This window comes from Rana temporaria, chromosome 3 (genome assembly GCF_905171775.1).
Source record: "Rana temporaria chromosome 3, aRanTem1.1, whole genome shotgun sequence".
Taxonomy (NCBI): Eukaryota; Metazoa; Chordata; class Amphibia; order Anura; family Ranidae; genus Rana; species Rana temporaria.
In genome coordinates, this window is record NC_053491.1 from 122,701,325 (window position 1) to 122,721,340 (window position 20,016).

A 20,016-nucleotide genomic window follows, 5' to 3' on the forward strand; every position below is an offset into this window, starting at 1 on the left:
ATAAAATTGAAGGAAACAGCTCCATAATGTAGAAAACATTGATCAGTATTCTAGAGACATCTAGTGGTGCAATTGTTGTTTGCACCTTTCAGATAAAAAGTAGGAATCCATAAAATGCAAATATACCACACATCCTCTACAAGCTGGCAACTGTATTGTCACACCCTAACACCCCGAAGGAAAATAAAAACAGAAGAAAAAAAATAGTGTCAGCTATAACTCTGTAACTAATTAACCAAATTTTTCACACCTTTTTTAAGGACTTTTGTAAACATGATTATAATTCCATAATAAGTAATTGTTTTGGAAAAATCTGAAATGTTAATTTCCCAGTACATTTAATCTGTCAGCTAATATTTGTTCTAATCTTTCTAGTCTTTCTCTTCTAGTTTTCCAGGGTGGAAGTGAGCAGGGATGGCAGCCAACAATGAATGTGCCTTCATTGCTATCAAATCAGATAGTGTCCAGAGAGAACTAATCAGAGATATGATCAAACACTTTGCGCAGAAAAGCTTCCAGTTGGTGGCTATAAAGTTTATGCAGGACAGTAAAGAGCACTTGCAACAGCACTACATTGACCTTAAGGACCGTCCCTTCTTCAAATGACTAATGGAGTACATGCATTCTGGCCCCATGGTCGCCATTGTCTGGCAGGATATGAATGTGGTGAAAACCTTTTGTATCTTGCTTGGAGAGGCCAACCCAGTTGACCCGGTTTTCTGTCAAATTGTGCCCTCCGTCGAAAAGTGCCTGCGCAGGTGCAGAATGGTACAGCACCCCAGCTGATTTTCTGATCAGCCAGCGTGACGTCACCATAGCGCATGCGCACATTGTAGGATGCATTTTTTTGACCGGAGATACCATTTGATAGCCATAATTGAATGCTATGCAAACAGTGGAGAGACACAGTATTTTTCATATTGTGCCTCTCTGTTGCGGGGCAGGTATACATTGGGCTCAGGGTCCGGTTTTGTCAGTGTTGCAGGGCAGGTTTGGTGTGTTGAATGGCAGGTTTTCCCTGTGTGTAAGGGTGGGTTGCAACACAGACAAAACCCACCCTTCAACACACCAACAACCCACCTGTAACAGAGAGGCTCAATCTAACAACTATGGTGTCCCTCTGCATAGCTTTTAATTGTGCCTGTGAAATGGTATCTCCCGTTGAAAAAAGCCTCCTATGATGTGGGCACTATTCGACAGAGGACACAAATCAATAGAACACTGGTACCATGAGAGTAGACTTCTGCATAGAGGTTGGAAGGAACATTTGTCACTGCAGTGACTCTGTGGAAAGTGCCAAGAAAGAAATTGCCTTGTGGTTCAAAGACGAGGAACTGGCTGAATACAACAACTGTGTCCATCAATGAAGGTATGAGAACTGAGCTGTCCTCATAACCAGTAATTGCTTCTCTACCTTCTTGTCATGCTCTTGGCAGCTTAGAGATGATATCACAGCATGTTTTCTAATAAATTCTTAAAACTGGAAAAAATAATCAATAGTCAGATAATTTTTTTGTCTTTTACATCAATGTTTACGTTTAGAGGCTAATTGGTTCTGTCAGTCCCTAAAAGAAAGCAGTCTATACAACCTTAACAACATTTGTACTTAAAGGGTCACTAAAGGAAAAAAATGTTTTTGCTGAAATGACTGTTTACAGGGTATAAAGCAGAAGAGTAATGCCGCGTACACACGACCATTATTCATGTCATTTAAAAAAACGTTTTTCTCTACATGATTCCTCTCAAGCTTGCCTTGCATACACACGATCCTGAAAAAAAAAATGCTTGAGCAAAGCACGGTGACGTACAACACGTACGACAGCACTATAAAGGTTAAGTTCGAATGGCGTCACCCTTTGGACTGCTTATGCTAATTTCTCTGTCTCATAACTTGATTCTTGCTCCCTCGTTAAAACATACACACGATGCGAAAAAAACAACGACGTGAAAAACGACGAGAAAAAATAGAGCAGGTTCTAAATTTTTAACGCCCATTTTTCTCATTGAGAAAAATGCTCTGGAGCCTTTTTACGACCAATTTAAAAAATTGCTTTTTTTTTGTCATGAAAAACGGTCGTGTGTATGCGGCATAACTGTTTAATTGATGACAACATGGGATTAAATGAGCATGTAAGTGTGCTTTGGATGAACAAAAAGCTAAAAACATTTTTAGAAGGAGGTAGAATTTCTACTTTAATATTTATAAAGCTAAGAATATGCCATCTGATAAATCTAGCCATACATGGTTCAGTTTTTTGTTTAGCCAGTGAGTCGAATGAAAAAAAAATCTTCCTTATCCATACTGTACATTTGAGGTGGATGGGGAATCCTCCACTAGATTCCTCCTCCGCTATTGTATTCTGAAGCCCCGTACACACGTCCGAGGAACTCGACGGGCAAAACTCATCGTTTTGCTCGTCGAGTTCTGTGTGAAGCCGCCGAGGATCTCGGCGAGCCAACTTTCCTCATTGAACAATGAGGAAAGAGAGAACATGTTCTCTATTTGGCTCGACGAGGAACTCGTCGGCTTCCTCGGCCGAAAGTGTACACACGGCCGGGTTTCTCGGCAGAATTCAGCTCCGATCGAGTTTCTGGCTGAATTCTGCCAAGAAACTTGGTCGTGTGTACGGGGCCTTACAGCGAGGAAACTTTCCTGCTGCCAGAATACACAGATTTGAGTTGGAAGCATTGGCTGCAGCTGCTGATCGAGCAGCTTTTATCCAACACAGCGATTGAACAGAAGTTAATCAGTAGATCACTTTTAGTTTTGGAAGGACTGGATTAATTTTTTATGCACACATAATTGAAATTCCACTGGTCCCTGCTGAACTGGTCAAATTTTGATCCATCTATGGCCACCTTAACCACTTGACCTCTAGAAGATTTACCTCCCTTCACAATCAGGCCATTTTTTGCAATACGGCACTGTGTTATTTAACTGACAATTGTGTGGTTGTGCAAAACTGTAAAAATACAACAAATAAGTGCGCAACCAAAACAATAAAATACAGGTGATTGAATCCTGATAAATAAATAGAATAATCAACTGAGTGATACAATCCTAAGGCTCGAGAACATATAGTCCTATGAGATCATCCCACATGCGTGTGTTCCTTCCCAGGAAAAATGTGATGCTTGAACCGACCAACCCAACAAAAGGATGCCTTCAATACTGTACTTCAACAAATAAGTGAATAGCCACTTACCAGATCCAAAGATCATTCAGGCACTGTACGCTTCAATCATCAGCTGGATGGGATGCTCACTCGTACACCTCTTCCTCCTCTTCCTCCTCTGCAGGTTGCAGGGATATCACGATCTCCGGGGAGCGTTCCCCATTGATGCCCAATAGGGAGAAACACAGCGTCGGGTGGAGCATCAGTAGCTGACGTCACCACGCTCCCAGCTGATCGGCCAGAGCCGAAGCTGGTTTGCACTTTTTTCACCCGGACTTTTTACTTTGTTGCCAAAAGCCTTTTAGATGTCAGTGATTTATCTCCAGCAAGTGGAATAAAGAATCTATTTTACTACGTCACTGCACTATGAAGCCTTTCTTTTCTCTCCATTCATATCACTTGTAAAACCTTCCCTCCATGTGAGTTCCTTCATTGAGAGATCCGTTTGGAGATCGTGATATCCCTGCAACCTGCAGAGGAGGTGTACGAGTACAATTGTATTTTCCAATTGTCAATTTGACATACAGGCTTTTAGCTGGTTACAGTAAAGTGTTATTAAAAGGCATGTGCTACAACACAGTTGTCATCAGGCACATGAATCTGACAAAGGACGAGAAAATTATAATTGTTACTAAACCCAATAATTGCAATAGTTTTGACTCTTGCAAAAAAGAATCATGTATAATGATGTTGCATACTAAATCTGTCTTTCTATTATCGTGATATTCTGGTATTCCCCTAATGGGAGTTATACACAACAGAATCTTGTAGTGCCTATTAGGAAAAGCAGAAAACCTCTCCAGAGCACACAGTGTTAATGATCCAGGGTAATTTTCCTTGAAGATGATTGTATTCATTGTACATACAAAAGAATTGTCTCGATTAATTGGAAGTAGCAGGGAATGTCAGCGGCCACACATCCACTATAATGGATACGATGTGAGCTTTTGGTCAGAAATTCCGACCATGTGTAGGCCCCATCGGACATTTTCTGTTGGAATTTCCAACAGCAAAAAATTGAGAGCTGGTTCTCAAATTTTCCAACTGGAAAAGTTCTTGTCGGAAATTCCGATCGTCTGTATGCGATTCTGATGCACAAAAATCCTACGCATGCTCGGAATCATTGAACTTAATTTTTCTCGGCTCGTCATAGTGTTGTTCGTCACCGCGGAATTTCCGACAACATTTCTGTGACCGTGTGTATGCAACACAAGTTTGAGCCAACGTTCCGTCGGCAAAAAAACAATGGTTTTCTTGTCGGAAATTCCGATTTTGTGTAGGCGGCATAACAGTCTTACACAATTTAGGACACCTGTCCTGCTGCCTCTTTGCCCTTTCCAAGCAGGTTATGACAGGGTCTATGGAACAATTTATGCTGCATACTGTTTGAGCTGTTATCATGATTGATGTCCTGTGCTCACACCTTAACAAACTCTATCTGTTCTCATTCAGGTATCTTCTGCAGCATGTCAAATATAGAAAATGACTTCTAATGACAGTACCAGACAATCATTCCCCATTGCTAACCATAACATCCCCACACCTGGAATTATTTGGGTGCATCTTTCTCACCTATTTGGCCAGTTAGAGGTTAATAAATGTTGTCAAAATCCCCAATTTCTTTGGATCTTTGTATATTACCTATGAGTTTCATATATAATTATTCTAGAAATACAGGCATAGAGATAGATTACTATTTTATAAGTACACATATTAAAACAAATGCTCAAAAGAACACTTTTACAAAGTAAGATTCATAAAAGCAATGCTGGAACCAGCTGTAATAATATGGAGGCATTTGGTTTACCTAAAAAACAAACAAAAAATGGTAAATTGCAATATAAAATTGAAGGAAACAGCTCCATAATGTAGAAAACATTGATCAGTATTCTAGAGACATCTAGTGGTGCAATTGTTGTTTGCACCTTTCAGATAAAAAGTAGGAATCCATAAAATGCAAATATACCACACATCCTCTACAAGCTGGCAACTGTATTGTCACACCCTAACACCCCGAAGGAAAATAAAAACAGAAGAAAAAAAATAGTGTCAGCTATAACTCTGTAACTAATTAACCAAATTTTTCACACCTTTTTTAAGGACTTTTGTAAACATGATTATAATTCCATAATAAGTAATTGTTTTGGAAAAATCTGAAATGTTAATTTCCCAGTACATTTAATCTGTCAGCTAATATTTGTTCTAATCTTTCTAGTCTTTCTCTTCTAGTTTTCCAGGGTGGAAGTGAGCAGGGATGGCGGCCAACAATGAATGTGCCTTCATTGCTATCAAATCAGATAGTGTCCAGAGAGAACTAATCAGAGATATGATCAAACACTTTGCGCAGAAAAGCTTCCAGTTGGTGGCTATAAAGTTTATGCAGGACAGTAAAGAGCACTTGCAACAGCACTACATTGACCTTAAGGACCGTCCCTTCTTCAAATGACTAATGGAGTACATGCATTCTGGCCCCATGGTCGCCATTGTCTGGCAGGATATGAATGTGGTGAAAACCTTTTGTATCTTGCTTGGAGAGGCCAACCCAGTTGACCCGGTTTTCTGTCAAATTGTGCCCTCCGTCGAAAAGTGCCTGCGCAGGTGCAGAATGGTACAGCACCCCAGCTGATTTTCTGATCAGCCAGCGTGACGTCACCATAGCGCATGCGCACATTGTAGGATGCATTTTTTTGACCGGAGATACCATTTGATAGCCATAATTGAATGCTATGCAAACAGTGGAGAGACACAGTATTTTTCATATTGTGCCTCTCTGTTGCGGGGCAGGTATACATTGGGCTCAGGGTCCGGTTTTGTCAGTGTTGCAGGGCAGGTTTGGTGTGTTGAATGGCAGGTTTTCCCTGTGTGTAAGGGTGGGTTGCAACACAGACAAAACCCACCCTTCAACACACCAACAACCCACCTGTAACAGAGAGGCTCAATCTAACAACTATGGTGTCCCTCTGCATAGCTTTTAATTGTGCCTGTGAAATGGTATCTCCCGTTGAAAAAAGCCTCCTATGATGTGGGCACTATTCGACAGAGGACACAAATCAATAGAACACTGGTACCATGAGAGTAGACTTCTGCATAGAGGTTGGAAGGAACATTTGTCACTGCAGTGACTCTGTGGAAAGTGCCAAGAAAGAAATTGCCTTGTGGTTCAAAGACGAGGAACTGGCTGAATACAACAACTGTGTCCATCAATGAAGGTATGAGAACTGAGCTGTCCTCATAACCATTAATTGCTTCTCTACCTTCTTGTCATGCTCTTGGCAGCTTAGAGATGATATCACAGCATGTTTTCTAATAAATTCTTAAAACTGGAAAAAATAATCAATAGTCAGATAATTTTTTTGTCTTTTACATCAATGTTTACGTTTAGAGGCTAATTGGTTCTGTCAGTCCCTAAAAGAAAGCAGTCTATACAACCTTAACAACATTTGTACTTAAAGGGTCACTAAAGGAAAAAAATGTTTTTGCTGAAATGACTGTTTACAGGGTATAAAGACATAATAGTTAACTGATTCCTTTTAAAAATGATTAAATATAGATAAAAAACAATCATATAATGTACCTACAGTTTCGTTTTGTTTTTGCTGTTGTTTCCTGGTTCTCTGATGTACAGAGACAAAGAGCCAATAGAGGGCAGTGAAGGTTTTGCAAAACGAAACTGGATTGGTGCTGAGGGGTTATAGACATACCTCCTTGATTAGTCACCACAGTGAGAAATCTTCCAGTACTGTGGTGATCAGGAAACAGACAACCAGGAAGTGTCCAGAACAGAGAGGAATTACAGCAACATCAAAGCAAAAACGAACAATGAGGACATGAAACCAGGACTGAAGTAAGGTAAAGGAAGCTATTTAGCAAAAAAATCCTTTAGTGACCCTGTAATAACATTTTCTACTTTAAATTACTTTTGACCTTTCAGAAGCTAAATATGAAAATAAAAGTGGTCCTAATTTAATAAGTAAGACCACATGTGAGGGTGTGTAGAATAATGAACATTTTCCAGGCTCAGCATTGTCAATCTCACCTGTGCACATGTGTGTCAAAGTGGAAAGTCATGTACAAAGGCTTATGCAGATGGTACATGTTTTCCTGGTGCATACACTGATCTGGCCAGACTCAAAGGGGTTGATTTACTAAAGGCAAATATACTACAGGCAAATATACTGTGCACTGCAAGCACACCTGCTCCAGAGCTTAGTAAATGAGGTAAAACTTCACTTTGCAAAGAATAAAAAAAGGGGTAACACTATGGGACCACTTTTCTAAGATTGCGGCCTCCCTAGCTCAAATAAAAAAAAATGGTTATTTAGGTAGTTGTGGTTAAGTGTAGTTAGTGCCTGCCTCTTTAAGGGGCTAGAATAGAGCTAGTCAGAAAGAACCAATGAGGGTCCAGGGAAATTTCTGGAAGTGAGGGGATAGGTTTTAAAAGGGCCAGCAGGTGCGGGTGTTCTTCCTCTTTTGCGGTGGACAGCAAAGAAGATTTGAGCTCAAGATTGCTGTTTCTCCTACCTGATGGAAGCCTTAGTGATGCAGCTGCTGGAGAAGGCTGGTGGCTCAGGAGGAGAGGCATGGCTGAGACATTGCCTGGCGTCAGCTCCAGAGGAAGAGACACAGTTTGTGGAGCAAGAGGGAGGCGGCTTGGCGGTGGGCGGTGAGCAGACTGATGACAACAGTACAGGGTGGGGAGTGCCTGAGCCAGCCCTGTGTGTGAGAGCGAGGAGGAGCATGCCTCCAGAGCGTGAAGGTCAGGCTGCGGAAGAAGCTGAAGCGGCTCGTATGCCACCAGGACAGCCGGGGAAGATGGAGGCGGCGTGACGTCACAGGGCCGCCGCGGCAGCAAGAAGAGGCGGACTTGTTTGCAGTCGCCAGCGGGGAGAAGCGGACTGCGTGGCCAGCTCCAGCAGCCCACACAGGACACAAGGAAGAGAGAGTCTGCACTGCAATCTCCCAGGCAGCATGTTGTAACATCACAGCAAGGCACTCAACGAGCAAAGGTGCCCCAACAGGTTGGGCAGGCACTACAAGTCCCAGACTCTTCGTTACTGCTGGAGCAGGTGACTCAGCAGCAGTTGTTGCAGCCTCCAGCAGTTTGTGAGTTAAGCCAATTGACTGTATTATCTGGTTTAGTTGGTTCACTGTCCTTTTTGATACAATCTTTGTCAAAAGTGTCAGCTCCTGCTGTTTCTCCAACTTCGCTGGTCTCTATGCCAGTTAACCCTTCTGTTTCATCTACTGCTGCTGTACTGTCTACTCTTCCTGTCAGTTTATCCTCACAACAAAGTAATCTGTTGAATGTTGGTATACAGCCTGACAGGTTAGCCCCCGAGCCATTACATACAGCTGCGCATGCTAAAGTTAATGTGCCTGAGACTTATATGAAAGATGTCATGCCCTGTGAGATGTCCCCTTTAGGATATCATTTAAATGCAGAAATTAAGTAAAAAATCTGGAAAGGGGAATATATAGATATTCTCTCTCTCCTGCCTGCTCATAAGGATTTCCTGGTTAGATCTGACAAGAGGGGCGAGGAGAAAGGCGAAGAGGAGAGACATAGGTTGATCCCTAGGTCCTTTAACAATTGGCTGCCAGCCTTTTGCATTTATTCTGGTATAATGGCGGAGAAGCACCCAGAACAGTGTGGGGGACTTTTCCAGCATCTGGATCATATATTAGAGGCATACAAACATTTTGGTGGCCTGGGTTGGTTTTATTATGACGAATACTTTTGTCAGAAATTGTTTATTCACCCATCACTTAGGTGGGGAATGAAAGACGTAGGCCTGTGGCTCAATTTGATATTGCCACAGAAGCAGGTAGCACCTAGACAACCCTTGGTTAACCCTTCAACTGTGGCCTTTAGAAAAGGCTGCTGTTTCGCATTTAATAATAGTCAATGCCGCTGGAATAATAAATGCAAATACAGGCATTAATGTTCAATCTGTGCAGGGGCACACCCAGTGGCAAAATGTTTTAAACGGAATGCAACTACAGGTCCTAGTCAGGCACAGCATATTTTTTCCAAAAGCCTGCACTCCAGTGAGACTGGAAAGAATGCACCCGTGGCTGGACATCTACCCAAACAGGAAAAAGGCATGTTTGCTCAATGAGAGATTTGCTCAAGGATTTCCATTACCTTCTTTTTTGAGAGCCGGGTGTAAATTGGTGGGGGATTTGAAATCAGTAGACCAGTAAAGAACTGGGGGAAGGAAGGATTGGGGGGCCCTTTGAGCACCCCCTTTTTGTAATTTTCGGATTTTCCCTTTAGGAGTAGTGCGCAGGCTGGAACCTAATGAATTTCCTATTTTTACACCATCTACCCTTTCCTAAAGGTGATTCATTAAACGATGCTATTGATGGAAATTTATGTTCAGTTTCTTATGCCACACTTGAGGAAGCAATTGGTAAGATCGGGATGTTTGGCCCAGAGGCAATGTTGGCAAAGGCTGACATAAAATCAGCTTTTCGGCTCTTGCCCGTTTCCCCAGCAGCCTTTAACACGTTGGGTTTTTATTTTAAAAGACAGTACTTTTTCTACATGTGTCTCCCAATGGGATGTTTATTGTCTTGCTCGTATTTCGAAGCATTCTCCACATTCCTTATTGGGTTCGGTCGTGGTCGGATAATATAGTTCACTATCTGGACGACTTTTTATTTGTTGGTCCATCAGATTCTAGGCTTTGTTCGGATTTGTTGCTGGCCTTTCAAGCTATGTCTCTTGATTTTGGTGTCCTTCTGGCTGACGAAAAGACTTGCTTGCCCAGAACGACGTTGGAATTTTTGGGCATTGAAATGGATACCCGCAGGATGGAATTTTGCTTGCCAGTGTCGAAATAAAGTAAATTGAAATGGTTGATCACGACAGTGTTGCAAAAAAAGAAGATACTTCTGAAAGAGATGCAGTCACCTTTGGGTGTCCTGGCCTTTGCCTGTAGAATCATGCCAGCTGGCAGGATTTTTTCATGTCAGCTCTACCTAGCTATATCTGGCTTGAAATCTCCACTGGATCATGTTAGAATAACAATTAAAGAGGATTTGATGGTTTGTTCTAGTTTTCTTGACTGTTATAATGGTAGGTCCTTTTTTCAGGCTGAATTTGTTGTAACACAGGAATTCTGTTTGTTCACAGATGCGGCTGGCTCCAAATGCTTTGGTGCCATCTGGAGAATGCATTGGTGCTGTTCGACCTGGCCAGAGTCTTGGGTGAGTTCAGGAGCTACCAAGAACGTTGTATTTTAGAATTGTTTCCGATCTTGGTGGCTTTGGAGTTGTGGGCATCTGAGTTTGCTAATAGGTGTATCTTGGTGTAAACTGATAACAAGGGTGTGCTGTATGCAGTGAACTGTCTCTCCTCTAGTTCTTGGTTGGTAATCAATATCTTGCATCAGGTGGTCTTTAGATGCCTCAAATTTAACATTTGGTTGAAGGCTAATAGCTGTATTCAGAAAGCTTTAGGCCGGCGTATCAGTAGATACGCCGACGTAACTCTGAATCTATGCCGTCCTAAATTTAAGACTGTACAGGGGGTTTGTACAGACATGTCTGATCATTGGAGGAGAGCAGGCTGAGTTCCCGGCATAGCTAGAGAACTGACCACGGTGTGTTCTCCTGCCTAGTGTGGTTTGTTTTTAACTACTTCAGCCCCTGAAGAATTTACCCCCTTCCTGACCAGAGAACTTTTTGCAATTGGGCACTGCACTGTTTTACTGGATCCATCCAATCAGTCATTGCTAGGAAGCTCCACGGAGAGACTGCACGACAAATCTGCTCTCACTCCCAGGGCTAGAACTGGTGCTAGTTAGTAATCGGCGCTCGCTCCTAGAAGTAGGACATGTGGCTCCTAGTGCCAGACAGGCAGGGTTCTCCTAGCTTCCCTGCTACAGCACCCAGGACCAGTGCTCTTCCTTCCCCTTTGGCCTCCCTCTTTCTCCCGCAGGCATCATCTCCTCAGAGCCTCACAAGGTAAGGCCCTGGTACTCAGGGCTATCCGCCTCCCCTGGGTCAGTTTATGGCCGTCCTTTTTAGGACAAGCCACGGATGTGGCCCAGGATAGTGTCAGTGCCGGCCAGACCTTTTGGATCCCCCCACACCCCCAGCCGTGATCGGAGCATTCTACCCGTCATCTCCCCCCACAGATCCCGCCATCCATAACTTCCACCTTGCCCCACACTATTTTGCGGGAAGTTTGGTGGCGACCACGTCTTAAGAAAGTCCGCGGTTTCAGCTGCGGCCTAGAGGCGCACCGCACCTGCACCAGATTAATCCCCCTAAAACTTTCACAAAACCCCCCTCGCCCCAGGAGGTTCTCCATCATCCTTCCTCGGTGCCCAGAGCCTCCTCACCATACGACCAGACTTGCCGAGCTGCACAGCCCCCGGCTCGGGCCTAGTCCCAGTCGGCAGCCATCTTGCTAAACCCCAGCAACAGGGATATCCCTGGGCACTTACCCCTACTCCCCTTCCACAGCCTAAAAGCTGGGAATTGGCTCCTACCTGTGTACTCAGGGGTATACCCCTCCCCACTCCCCCCCTTTTCATTAGCCCCAACAGGTATAAATCCAGGGTTCGCCCGATCGGCCCTGAGGGATCAGGAAGGATTTTTTTCTCCCTGTCGCTGCAGATTGGCAACGCACGGCTAGGATTTTTTTCCGCCTTCCTCTGAATCAAACAGAGAGGGATGGTTTTAGCGGGTTGGGGACCCACCCGGAATCTTCCTTTGCCATCGGCATTGAATACCCCCCCCCGATTAACATCTAACCACCATCACCTTCCCCTGTGTTTCTGCGACTATGGCTAATTTGAGATACTCCGCAGAAACCATTTGGGGCCTAAAGCCATCCGCCTCAATATTACCAGCCATCACCAAAAAAACTCTAAGACGTGAGCAACTGTTAAGAATCGATCGACGATCAACAGTTAAAAATCAAACGTATTCACCCCAGCCAAAGCACATATCATGCGCTTTAGTCAACACAAGAGCGGCAGTAAAACACCGACAAGAAATCCATAATTTCATCGTACAACATGATTTAGACTGCCTCTTTATCACTGAAAGCTGGCTAACAGCCGACTGTAACACCATTCTAGGAGAACTGGTGCCAGAGAGTTATCGCATTCTAACAGAAAACAGAGTGGGGCAAAGAGGTGGAGGCTTGGCGGTGATCCACAAAACTCACCTCTCGATCACTAAACCAGACCTTCAGAACTCACTTCCATTCATGGAAATCCTCACTCTGCAACTGCAAACAAGTCCCCAGGACACCGTTCACATACTACTCTGCTATAGACCACCTGGACCAAAAACGCACCTCCTCACGTCATTGACAGAATTCATCTCCACCTATACCCTAAACATCAAACACCTCCTGCTGCTCATGGATTTCAACCTCTGGGCCAACTCCTCACAGGACCCCGTTGCCGACGCCTGCATTGACCATTTGGAAGGATTAGGGCTGCAGAAACTAGTATGTGGGCCCACACATGCTTCAGGTCACATGCTCAATCTAATTTTAGACAAGATTTGGAAATCAACATTCTGGAAAATGAGCTGCAACCATGGACTGATCATCATGCAATTAAATTCATAATTACTAAAAATGCCCCCTAAAAAAAACGATAAAACCTGACAACACACTGGACTAGATCTCAGAAGAAGCTCCACTCGGAACTCTTTAAAACCACATTAGGGAACAAAATAAAAACAATCCAACAACATCAAACAGCCACAGAAACACTTTACAAGGCTCTACTACAGTCAGCCGACTTAGTAGCGCCAAAACGCAAAACGTGCATCCGGAAAAACAACTCCAGCTGGTTTAACGACCAGCTGTCGTTGTTGAAACAAGAGCGCAGAAGGGCGGAAGCAGCTTGAAAAAGAAGCTCTACAGAGAAAAAACACACTATTTATAAGGTAACAACTAAGAAATACCATAAAGAAATCTTTAAAGCCCAAAACATTTTTTTTTCCAATATCATCGCAAATGCCCTAAACCGCCCCCGGGAACTCTTCAATCTAGTCACCCGGACCATGAACCCAGTCTGTCTAGAGGCCCCGAATTCTGATTCACAAGAATTTTGCAACAAATTATCGGATTATTTCATTAACAAAATTGAAAAAATCCGTGAAAGTATTCAGCAAAACAGAACCTCCATCAACCCCACCCTAAATCACAAACCTACTACCCACATAAATCCGTCGCAATCAACTAATTTCACTCTAAAACCCATTTCCATCGATGCCACTAAAAATATCATCGGTACTCTGCGAAATAGCACAGCGCCTAACGATATCTTCCCCACTAAACTGCTGAAAGAATGTGCCGATATTGTGGCACCGGCTATCACACAGCTCATAAACCAATCATTCAAGGAGGGCATGGTGCCAACCTTGCTGAAAGAAGGCATAATCAAACCAATTCTAAAAAAGACCCCAAAGACCCAAACCACCGTCGACCCATAACAGGCCTAAATGTCTTCTCCAAGGTAATGGAGAAAGAAGTTGTACAACAGCTACAACATCATTTAGACACCCATAAACTACTCAATCCGTTTCAATCGGGTTTCTGTCCTGGTCACGGGACAGAAACAGTACTTCTCAAAATATGGGATGACGCTCTCGAGGCAGCAGATGAAGGAGAATCTTGTCTTCTGATACTGCTAGACCTAAGTGCAGCTTTTGATACTGTAGACTGCGAATTATTACTGACTCGGCTAGCTAAAGTAGCCAAAGTCGCGGAATGTGATTTATCTTGGTTCTCCTCCTTCCTGTAAAACCGATCACAAACAGTGGTCCTTTCACTTCTGAAAAATGCACGGTGTCATGCAGAGTCCCTCAGGGATCCCCTTTGTCGCCCGTTCAATATCTATCTCCGCCCTCTTTTTGAAATCATCAGTAACCAGAAGTTACTTAACCATTCTTATGCAGATGACACACAACTGTATTTTCGCATCTGCAACAAAAAGGATCATTATCTCGGACTAGTGAAATGCCTTACTTTAATAGAAAATTGGATGACGAAGAGTTATCTTAAACTAAACGGTTCGAAAACAGAACTTCTTCTGTTTCACGCCAATCGAAAGAATCAACCCCCAACAACATGGACACCCCCGCCCATTCTGGGTAAAATCATCACCCCTAGCACCAAAGTCAAAAGTCTAGGAGTCATTCTCGACACCTACATGACAATGGATGCACAAATAGGGTCAGTAGTCAGCGGATCGCACCATCTGCTGCGCCAACTTTATAGACTCATTCCCTTTATCCCAAAAGAAGACATAGCAGTCGTGGTGGGAACAATTATCAACTCCAGACTTGACTATGCAAATTTCCTCTATCTCAGATTCCCTAAATACCAAATCACTCATCTACAAGTCGTTCAAAATACGGCCGCTCGACTTGTGACTGGGAAAAAACCATGGGATTCAATCTCACCTTCACTGAGATCCCTTCATTGGTTGCCAGTAAAAGACAGAATCACTTTCAAGGCACTCTGTCTGACCAAGGGCGGATCCAGAGTCTAGTCTCGGGAGGGGCACTGCCAGAAAATAAGGGCCCAGATTCAGGTAGATTTGCCCATTACTTACACATGAGCTGCTCAGCTGAATTTCTCTGCGCTGGGGCAATTTAGCCAAATTGCCACCTGATTCAGGAATCGTTTGTTCAGTTAATTTGCTCCTGTTTAAGGCAAAGCTGAGGGCGCAAGGCCGCGCAAGTGAAAGTGGGTGTGCCCCTATGTAAATGAGCATTTTTCGGCTCAGCAGAGGTTTGCGCTGGGCGCGCGCATGCGCGCGCATGCGCAGTTATGGCGCTTCCGTCTGCGCATGCGTCAAACTGCGCCTATCATACTTTCAGGGCAAATCCTGCTCAGCTGCTTGCACTGAGCAAATAAATAGGAGCAGACTTGCGCAGGTTCTTTGCTGAATTTCATCCTGCTTTTTCCAACCCCCCCTGAGCAAGGAAATTTAGCCCATTTTGAAGAGATGGCACCTCCCAAAGGAACTAAAAAAGAAAGGCCAACTTTGTGGCTGCGGAGATGGACATCCTAATTGCTGCACTCCAGCGCCATAAAGAAGTCATATATGGTGCCCAGCGGCCAAACACCACCGTTGCCCAAAGGAGGGCTATCTATGAAGCCATAACCCTGGACATCAATGCCCTGGGTAATCAAGAGCGTTCCTGGGATGACATCCAGAAAAAACTAAATGACATGAGGCGCAGGGTCCGGGAGAAACTGGCTCTTATCCGCAAACATACCGGTGGCACGGGAGGTGGACCACGATGTAAGATCCGACTAAATCAGGAGGAGGAGATTATTGCCCAAACTCTAGTGCAGGAGCAGGTGGAGGGACTTGCAGGGTACGACTCCACTGTTGGGAACTTGGGGACTGGTAAGTTATTTTGTTTCATATCTGCTGTGCATCATGGGAGGGGGTAGAAGTGAACATATTTGGGGGTAGAAGTGAACATGGAACTATTATTTTTGTTTCATATCTGCTGTGCATCATGGGAGGGGGTAGAAGTGAACATATTTGGGGGTAGAAGTGAACATGGAACTATTATTTTTGTTTCATATCTGCTGTGCATCATGGGAGGGGGTAGAAGTGAACATGTGAGCAGTGTGTTGCACCAGCAAAATTTTTAGTTTTGGTGTCATCCACAGGTGGTGATGAGGATGATGAAGCTGGGCCGTCTTCGGCTGCGGGGCCACCCACGCCATCCATACCTGAGCCAGGGGTCCAGTCAGGCCCCATGGACATTATGGCAATGCTGGTACAGGAGGAGATCCTACCGGGGACAAGTATGGTGGAGGAAGTGGTTTTGGAGGAGGAGTCCTTTTTCATCATCCAGGAGGACTCTGGCTCCCTTCAGGAGGATACCACCATCCCTGATCAACCCACCACCCCCCCGGCCAGCACGTCATCCCCCTCCAGGGCAAGCCCCTCCATTGTGGACCCCTCCCCTTCTCCCTCTGTCCGTGCCCGAGCCTCTCCTCCCAGGAAGGCTCTGTTCAAAACCAGGGATATACCCTCCAGCCTCCGTCAGGGTCTGCTGGAGGAGCAGGCCCTGCAGAGCCGCCATATAGGGGCCATGGTGGGAGATGTAAAACGTATGGCGGACAGCATGGCATCCACCTCCACCTCTGTGCAGCATGCCCTCACCCTGCATGCAGACCGGGACAAACATGTCTCACGGAGCCTGGATGAATTAAGTGGCAACTCCAAGGCCATAGTCACCTGCTTGGTGGCTCAGCAGAACGCCCCCGCTTTATTAACCGCTGAGGTCAGCAGCATGGCAGCTGCGGTGGAGGCCAACACCGCTGCTGTGCAGGCCAACACCGCTGCAGTGCGGGAGGAGGGGAGAGTTACCCGCCGTCATCAGCGGAACACCACCACCCGCCAAATGCGGATGTTGGGCCAGACCAACACCATCCTCGCCCGCCTGGCCAACGCCATGGAGGGCATGCAGCCACCACCTGCGAGGAGTCTGGAAGTAGGGGTTGATGCTCCTCCCCCCCCTCCATCCCCACCCCATGCCTCCTCCGCACCACGGAGATTGAGGAGCCGGAGCCGGGGAACCCTTGGCCCAAAGAAGAAAAAAAAATGAATATAATTTGAACAATTATTATATGCTCAGAATATGAGCTATTTTTTTCTAATATATGCTCAGAATATGAGCTTTTATATTTATTTGCAGTCCCTACACACGGTGAGGAGTGTATACTACAGTGTGACTGGTGTGTGAATGGGGGGGGGTGGCACTCCTGCTGGAAAAGGGGTGTCACCCTCTGCCATGTGAAAGGTGTATGAATGGACAGCAACATAATTGGAGCCTTGACGCGGCGTTGCTGCTCCCTAATACCATGTGGTATTGTTGGGTCTAATCCAATTTGGGGTGCATGTGTCGTGTGTGTGCTAGGGACCACAGTGGTGTGCATACATGCATTATACTTGTGACAAGATCAGGGTGTGTTTAATGTGCAAAGAGACGTTCCACAAGACCATTCCGGATTGCTCTTCCCTCAGAAGATCCGGTAGTGTTTTTTTGGGGGGGGGATTGCGTGGTTCGGGGGTAAGGTCATTGCGTAGCTCAATGTGCATGCCCCTTCTCTCAGCAAAATTGTGGAGAATACAACATGCCCCGATGATTTGGCACACAAAGTTGGGTGAATACAACAGGGTCCCCCCTGATTTATCCAGACATCTGAATCGAGATTTAAGGATGCCAAATGTGCGCTCCACCACCGCACGGGTACGTGCATGGGCTTCGTTAAATCTTTCCTCTCCTGGTGTTTGAGGGTTACGAAATGGGGTCATCATGTGAGGTCCCAGGGCATATGCTGCGTCACCTGGAAGGGAAAAGACAGGAGGATGTTTGTCGTGCATGTGCCCCTTGTGATGTCTGCATCATGGGGGGGCAGTCATACCTGACACCCATGTCACTCACCAATCAGCCAGCTGTCTCCATACATGTTCTGGTCAAACTCGGTTGGGATGGGGCTGTGTCGGTAAATAAAACTGTCATGGCTTGACCCTGGGTGTTTGGCACGGACATGCCATATGAGGCCATGTGCATCCACAATCACCTGCACATTTATCGAATGCCAATGCTTCCTGTTGCAGTAGATATGCTCGAGGTGCCGGGGGGGCGTAGTGCCACATGGGTACAATCTATTGCACCCACAGTGCGTGGGAATCTGGCTATTTCATAAAAATCACTGATTGCCTTCTGCCGCAGGTCAGGCGTGGTTGGTTTGATAAATTGTGTGCCCATGCGTCTGAGTATTGCAGGGATCACTTGGTGCACACACCTGCTCATGCTGGATTGGGACATCCCCGCCACCTTTCCACCTGTGCGCTGAAATGAGCCACTTGCCACTATCTTCACCAGTGGCTGCAATGCCTGTCCCCGATGGGTCGGGCTGCTGATGTCATCCTGCAGGATTGTTACCAACTCAAGGATGACTTCAGGGCTGAAGCGAAACATGCGATACACCTCATTATCACTCATATCAAAAAGGTTGTAGCGCCCTCTGTAAATCCTCTCCCGTGCCCTCCTACGAGTCGGCTCAGTCAATAGAATATCAAGAACCATAGCTGCCCCTGGCATGTTGGTGCACAGATGTGAGGTCCCGAAAATGTGGGTGCTCTGCTTGTTCAGCTCGTCTGTCTAGGTGCTGCTGAAGTTGCGTGCTCCTGCAGCTGACATGTGGCCATCTGTTGCTAACTTGCCCCTGCTTTTAGAAGGAGCAAGTTTGCGCTGGGAAAAAAGCTTGCGCGCTTCCAGCGCAAGATGCGCATCACACGCGCATGTTTCAGAATCATCGGCAGTACCTAATTTGCATATTAGCTGAGGGAATAACATGAATGCGCAAGTTACACCCCGCACAAAATTGCGCAAGAATTGCGCCGGAGCAGCGAGGCTGCGTGCGCGGGAAAAAGGCAGAATTTCAGGCTTAGCTGGTTTACAGAATCAGCCGCAAATTTGCCTGGGAGCAAATCAGTACTTGCGCGGCGCAAATCACACTTGCTCCCACGCAAGTGCTTCTTGAATCTGGGCCAAGGTGTTGCTTACAGAACTCAATTAGGTGTCCGGTGTGTCTGCTGCAATGTTGAAGTACCGCTAAAAAATCAATGATCGCCGCCATTACTAGTAAAAAATATTTAAATATAAATGTCATAAATCTATCCCATAGTTTGTAGACGATTATCAGGGACTGCAGACATGGTACAAGAGATGGTCAGAGACTGCAGACGTGGTACAAGAGATGGTCAGAGAATGCAGACATGATGCAGGAGAAGGTCAGAGACTGCAGACGTGGTACAAGGGATGGTCAGAGACTGCAAACATGGTACAAGAGATGGTCAGAGACTGTAGAAATGGTACAAGAGATGGTCAGAGACTGCAGACATGGTACAAGAGATGGTCAGAGACTGCAGACATGGTACAAGGGATGGTCAGAGACTGCAGACATGGTACAAGAGATGGTCGGAGACTGCAGACATGGTACAAGAGATGGTCAGAGACTGCAGACATGGTACAAGGATGGTCAGGGACTGCAGACATGGTACAAGAGATGGTCAGAGACTGCAGACATGGTACAAGGGATGGTCAGAGACTGCAGATGTGGTACAAGGGATGGTCATGGTACAAGGGATGGTCAGAGACTGGAGACATGGTACAATAAATGGTCAGAGACTGAAGACATGGTTTCAGTGCCCATCATTGCAGCCTCACTGTACATATGAATGCAGCCCCACTGTATATATGAACGCAGCCCCACTTTTGTATATAAATGCAGCCCCACTTTTGTATATAAATTCAGTCCCACTTTTGTATATGAATGCAGCCCCACTTTGTATATGAATGCAGCCCCACTTTTGTATATGAATGCAGCCCCACTTTTGTATATGAATGCAGCCCCACTTCTGTATATTAATGCAGCCCCACTTTTGAATATAAATTCAGTCCCACTTTTGTATATAAATGCAGTCCCACTTTTGTATATAAATACAGCCCCACTTTTGTGTATGAATGCAGTCCCACTTTTGTATATGAATGCAGTCCCACTTTTGTATATGAATGCAGTCCCACTTTTGTATATGAATGCAGTCCCACTTTTGTATATGAATGCAGTCCCACTTTGTATATTAATGCAGTCCCACTTTTGTATATGAATGCAGCCCCGCTGTATATATAAATGCAGCCCCACTTTTGTTTATGAATGCAGCCCCACTTTTGTTTATGAATGCAGCCCCACTTTTGTATATAAATGCAGTCCCACAATTGTATATAAATGCAGCCCCACTTTTGTATATTAATGCAGTCCACTTTT

The 20,016-nt window shown here is 45.1% G+C and overlaps 1 protein-coding gene across 1 annotated transcript; it reads left to right on the forward strand.

Moving 5' to 3' along the window:
• The first annotated feature begins 414 nt into the window (after positions 1 to 414).
• On the forward strand, positions 415 to 6,383 carry LOC120930376 (nucleoside diphosphate kinase A2). The gene is given in 4 exon segments (XM_040341567.1): positions 415 to 714; positions 1,218 to 1,269; positions 5,429 to 5,730; positions 6,234 to 6,383. Coding segments are annotated over 4 exon segments (804 nt in total).
• The last annotated feature ends 13,633 nt before the right edge of the window (positions 6,384 to 20,016 follow it).